Source organism: Lactuca virosa, chromosome 3 (genome assembly GCF_052849685.1).
Source record: "Lactuca virosa cultivar CGN04683 chromosome 3, Lactuca_virosa_CGN04683_v6, whole genome shotgun sequence".
In the NCBI taxonomy this organism is placed as follows: domain Eukaryota; kingdom Viridiplantae; phylum Streptophyta; class Magnoliopsida; order Asterales; family Asteraceae; genus Lactuca; species Lactuca virosa.
Window position 1 is genome coordinate 325506258 of NC_136428.1, and position 5889 is coordinate 325512146.

The following is a 5889-nucleotide window of genomic DNA, read 5'->3' on the forward strand; positions in this document are numbered from 1 at the left end:
TGTAAAATAATTATTTCCTTGAAATAAATATTTTCCCAATTATTATAAGAGTTTATGAATATTTATTAAAATCAATTTCTAATAAATAATCATTTGTATCAAGTTGTTGTTAGTGTGACCCTTAGGATCATATGTTACTTAGCAATATCATTTTAATATGACTATTGAGCATACTAGATCTTTCAATCTCCCACTTGTGCAAGACTCATATCAAACTGATATAGACAGTGGTGAACGTCTAGCAACATTTTGCTGCCCCCAACAACATATGATATAGTGCCATTCCATCAAAGCCCAATTCCCCAAAAGCCCCCAAGGCTACAATTGGTGAGTAAGGTAAGTTTATCATCTATCCCTTTGCTACAGACATCATGTTGAACATGAGATATGGATCGCAGTCAATCTCATATAAGTGTTCAACTTTACATCAGGCCTTATATGTCTAACTCTCAACAAATAAGAGGAACAAATCCCATCTTGACTACATACGCCTCTTGCATGGTTTACATTACGCCTGACAGTAGCTTTTATAACTGCCTAATAAAAGAACAGCTTTTGACTACATCAACGCATAATGTTCCTCATAATCAAGTCCCATATATGTATCTCAGGTGCTAAGGATATACAGATATTACCTTTTATCAAGTATCATTCATGACAGCGATCCATGAAGTGATCTTAAACGGGTCACTCCAATACTTACTCTCTAGTAAGTATCTATGAAACTGGTTGTAACGCTTTGTCAACCAACCTATTTCATATTAGTCTTATTTCATTATTGCTCCAACAATAACAACTGACTATGGAGTTTTAGAGTGAATAAATTCACTCAAGGATTAAACATGTTAATAAAGAACACAACAAATATTTAATGAAAAGATCATATGCCATATATATCATAGTCATTACAATAGATGATGTTATATAGTGTTCCACTATTCAGTACTAATACATAGATCAAATCCAATCACTATAATAGTGAAGTCCTACTCCTCGAGCATGTCCCTCAAATTTTGCTTGAGGAAGAGGCTTCGTGAAAGGGTCCGCCAAATTTTGATCAGTGTGAACTTTGCGAATACTAATTTCACCTTCTTCAAATTTATACCAGATGAAGTTGAATTTGCGGCTAATATGCCTGGTCTTCTTGTGTGCTCGGGGTTCTTTCGCCAAAGCAATAGCACCCTCATTGTCACAGAAAACGTCTAGGGGTTCCTGAATGGTAGGGACTACCCCTAAATCCCTAATGAATTTCTTCATCCAGGCTGCCTCTTGTGAAGCTTCAGAAGCAGCAATGTATTGTGACTTTGTAGTGGATTGTGCAACAACACTTTGCTTGGAGCTTTTCCAAGATACCGCACCCCCATTGATAATGAACACATATCCTGATTGAGATTTGCAATCATCTCGATCAGTTGTGAAGGAAGCATCAGTATAGCACTTTACACTTAAACTTTCTCCCACGCCTCCATAGACGAGGAACAAATCCTTAGTTCTTCGTAAATACTTTAGGATGTTCTTCACAGCTCTCCAATGACTCTCCCCTGGATTCTGTTGGAACTTGCTTACCATGCTCATAGCATAAGCAAGATCGGGTCGTTTATAATTCATAGCATACATGATGGGTCCAATTGCAGAAGCATATGGAATATCTTTCATCTTGTCTAGCTCAGCCTTTGTGCTAGGACATTGAGATGAACTTCATACAGTACCATGTGCCATGGGTACAAATCCTTTCTTAGAGTTTTCCATATTGAACCGCTTCAATACTTTCTCAATACATGTACCTTGGCTTAGACCTATTAATCGTTTTGATCTATCTCTATAGATTTTGATTCCAAGAATGTATTGTGCCTCACCTAGGTCCTTCATTGAGAATCATTTTCCAAGCCAAGTCTTTACACCCTGTAAAGTTGGAATGTGATTTCCCATTATTAATATGTCATCCACATATAGGACCAAGAATGTCACTGAGCTCCCACTATTTCTCATGTAAACACAAGATTCATCTTCATTTCTAATAAAACCATACTTTCTGATTTCATCATCGAAATGATGATTCCATTTACGAGATGCTTGCTTTAACCCATAAATGCATCTCTTGAGCTTAAACGCTTTATTAGGATGCTTTTGGTCGACAAAACCTTCGGGCTGATCCATATAGACATCTTCTTCCAAGTGTCCATTCAGAAAAGCGGTTTTGACATCCATTTTCCATGTCTCATAGTCATAATATGCAGGTATGGCAAATGGTATCCTAATTGATTTAATCTTAGCGACTGGTGAAAAGGTTTCATCATAATCAACCCCATGAGTTTGAGTGAATCCTTTAGCAACCAATCTTGCTTTGAATGTGTGTAAGTTGCCATCCATGTCAATCTTCTTATTGAAGACCCACTTACTTCCAACAGTCTTGCTATTGGGAGGAAGATCAACCAAGTCCCAGACTTGATTTTCTCTCATGGATTGCATCTCAGCATTCATGGCTTCAAGCCATTTGGCATATTCGGGATCTGTCATTGCATACTGGTAGCTGACCGGCTCATCAGCATACATCAGTGTGTATGATGCCTAATAAAACACTTGCCCTTTCACTTGTTCCAAAGAAAGCGGATTTTATCATCTTGCCACATAAACAAGATTCACATACGTCAAATGACTCAGTGTCATTTTCCCCTAAAAGTCCACTCTTTTGGAGTTGAGATATGCATTTCTTGTTTATATGTCCAAGGCCACAACGCCATAGATATGTTTGGTTCAAATCTGGTTTGAGCCTTTTGGTGTTGACATGATAAAGGGACTTATTGTTTGAGGTGTTATCTAGATTTAGTTAAAAAATTCCATTTATTGGTCTAGCCTCAAAATAGAAAATTCCTTTGAGGAAGGAGTGAATGTTATCATCAACAAATTTGAAATCATAACTAGATTTTCTCAAACGTGAAACTGAAATGATATTTCTAGTAATAGAAGTAATTAAACACACATTGTCTAATGTCAAATACAGACCAGATGGTAAACATAAATCAAAATGTCCTATTGTTTGGACTACAACCCGTGCTCCATTGCCCACATGCAATACCATCTCATCTGCTTTCAGTTCCCTACTCTTTATGAACCCGTGTAACGAATTACAAATATGAGTTCCACAACCAATATCTAATACCCAAGTGTTTGATGACAAAGTAAATAATCCCATTTCAATCATGAAAATGGATATACCTGAAGGGCCTTCCCCGGCCTTCTTGTTTTTCAACTCTACAAGGTACTTAGGATAATTCCTTTTCCAATGCCTGGCAACTCCACACTCAAATCATGTGTCATCTTTGGCAACCTTTTCCTTATTCTTGGGTGGTGGGTTTTGAGGAGCTTTCTTCCCTTTGCCCTTGCCAGTTTGTGGCTTTCCCTTGAAGTTCTTGCATTTGTTCTTCTTGACCTTTCCTTCCCTAATCATGAGCACTTGGGTACTTTTACTTGGGATATTCTTCTCTGCAGTTATAAGCATCCCGTGCAACTCAGAGATAGGTTTCTCCCACCCATTCATGTTCTAGTTCATGATGAAAGCATTGTAAGACTTTGGCAACGAGTTCAGAATGATATCTGTAGCCAAGTCTTGCGGATATGGAGAGCCCAATCTCTCTAATTGATCCATGTAACTTTTTATCTTGAGAACATGTGTGCTCACATTCCCACTCTCCTCCATTTTCATGGGATGAAGTGCTCTTATAGTGTCAAACCGTTCGGTTCTAGCTTGTTTACCGAACATCTCCTTGAGATATCCAATCATGTCAAAGGCAGTGTAGTGTTCTAGATCCCGCTGAAGATTGGGAACCATAGAGGCAAGCATAAGAGATGAAACATCAAGTGAATCATCTACATGTTTTAGCCATGCATCATGTGCAGCCTTTGGGAGAGTAGGTGGTTCATCAGGAGTTTGGTTTTCAAGGACATAGTCTTTCTTGTCTTGTTTCAAAACGATTCTTATATTTATGTGCCAGTCCAAAAAGTTGGAGTGGTTGAGTTTTTCTTTGTCAAGAATTGACCGAATGTTCATTGGGTGATGTGTTACAGTAATTGGTGGAGCCATCTACAAAAGTTTAACAAAGTTTTCATTTAGTATTTAATTATTTAAATAATAATACCCTTTTGTTTCCAAAAACATTATTTATTTAAAGTCTAGGATCCAAGTTACAAATCAAATAAATAGTTAGGTATCCTTTATCCCATTTACCCAATTTTAACAAGGTAAATGACTTGTACTAATCACACTATTTGTAATTCCTAGGTTTATGAGACCCTTAACAGTCCATATGTTAATTTGACATGTTTGGTCTCATCTATGCCTTGGAACACTCTTGCTTAGGTGACCTTTATCACAAGAGGTTTCCAATCAAGTCTTCCAATTAGAGAAACTTGTATAATTGGCCCATAACTTGGTTATAGAAATCGCAAAAATACTTTGTCCATCAAAACATAATACTAATGGTTAGGTATCCTTTATCCCACTAGCATTATACAAGTGATATGCAAATGTTTCTAAAGTTGGATGGCATAGACTTGCAATTTGAAAAAAGGATTTGAATGTTTTATTATTCTATTTAAAACATGTGATATCATGACAATTGCATGCATCCAATATGTCATGGTATCGATTTTTCCAAAAAAAAATCACTTTTAAGGTTCTTATAATAACCCGGTTTTTATATTTTGGTTCACTTTTAAAATTAATACCTAGTATTAAGTTTGTGTATGAGCCATTTTGAACCTTTTGATATTGTTTAATAAAACTTCCTTTTATTAAATAATACTTTGGAGTTTGAATAAGTTATAAAAACGTGATTTTTACACTTATAATTCAATATTTCAAAAGTTGTCGTAATTAACATATTTATAAAATCGATTTTTATTTTTTGGCAAGAATATGTTACATCCAATGTCCATATTTTTATATTTTGAAATCCAAACCCCATGTGATGTTTATTTTGTCCAAAAAATAGTTTGGGTTTGTGAAAAACTAAATTATCAACCACACAAAATATTTACTTGAAAAATAAACAACACAAGCATGCATTTGACATAAACAAGCCTTAAACTATATAACAGTTTTGTGAGCCAATACAAAAGTGTTAAGTCCTTCCTAAGGGACAAAGGGACCAAATATTACAACTTGTTCTTCATGTGATCTTCAACTTCCAACTTGCAATGACAACCAACTTTGTTTCAAGTTTATAAAACTTTTATAAAAGTTATAAGCTTTTATAAAATATTTATAAAATCGTGGGTCTCCATGGTTCTTCAAGAAATGGAATTCATCTTCATCTTGTTACATTTTTCATAAAATAAATCTAGTCTAAAACTAATCTATTACATAAAAATAACAATAATAAAAACTAGCTACTTTTATTACATACTTTATGAATAAAAGAATATTACAAACCATTTTCAACCAAATCACACAAACAACAACACAAATGGTCCAAGCCCCCCCCCCCTCTCATTTTGAAAGGTCTACTCGACGAGTTGGATGCCCTGACTCATCGAGTAGGAACGAACTTGGCCGCGTGTCTTAAGTGACCAACTCGACGAGTTAGAGGACACAACTCGACGAGTTGGAGCTGGAGGATGAAACCCTAATTTCCAGGGTTTTGCATCCTATTTAAAGGGTCGGTAGCCTCCCTTACAGCCCCCCCTTGAGCTCAGAAACCCTAAATCATATTTGTGTGTTAGTAAGCTTGGAAGGTGGATTTTGGTGAGAAGAACTTGAAGTCCAAGGAGCTTGGAACAACGAGAAGTTGTGGATCCGAATTCTACTCCATCTTAGCATCACTTTGAAGGTAACAAGTCGTTGCCTTGGCTCTCCCTTAGCTAGATCTCTTCATACATGGGTTTAGAACT

General features: G+C 36.2%; 1 protein-coding gene and 1 pseudogene across 1 annotated transcript; both read right to left on the minus strand.

Moving 5' to 3' along the window:
- Nucleotides 1-957: 957 nt before the first annotated feature.
- LOC145164746 (secreted RxLR effector protein 161 pseudogene) lies at nucleotides 958-1656 on the minus strand (annotated as a pseudogene).
- A 1885-nt stretch (nucleotides 1657-3541) lies between these two features.
- LOC145164747 (uncharacterized) lies at nucleotides 3542-4081 on the minus strand. Its single transcript, XM_079083438.1, has one exon. The coding sequence runs from the start codon at nucleotides 4079-4081 to the stop codon at nucleotides 3542-3544; it is 540 nt and encodes a 179-aa protein (XP_078939564.1).
- Between the last annotated feature and the right edge of the window lie 1808 nt (nucleotides 4082-5889).

What these genes read in the sequence shown, in the direction of transcription:
- LOC145164747 (XM_079083438.1), bottom strand. Translation starts at nt 4,081, where the DNA reads ATGGCTCCACCAATTACTGTAACACATCACCCAATGAACATTCGGTCA.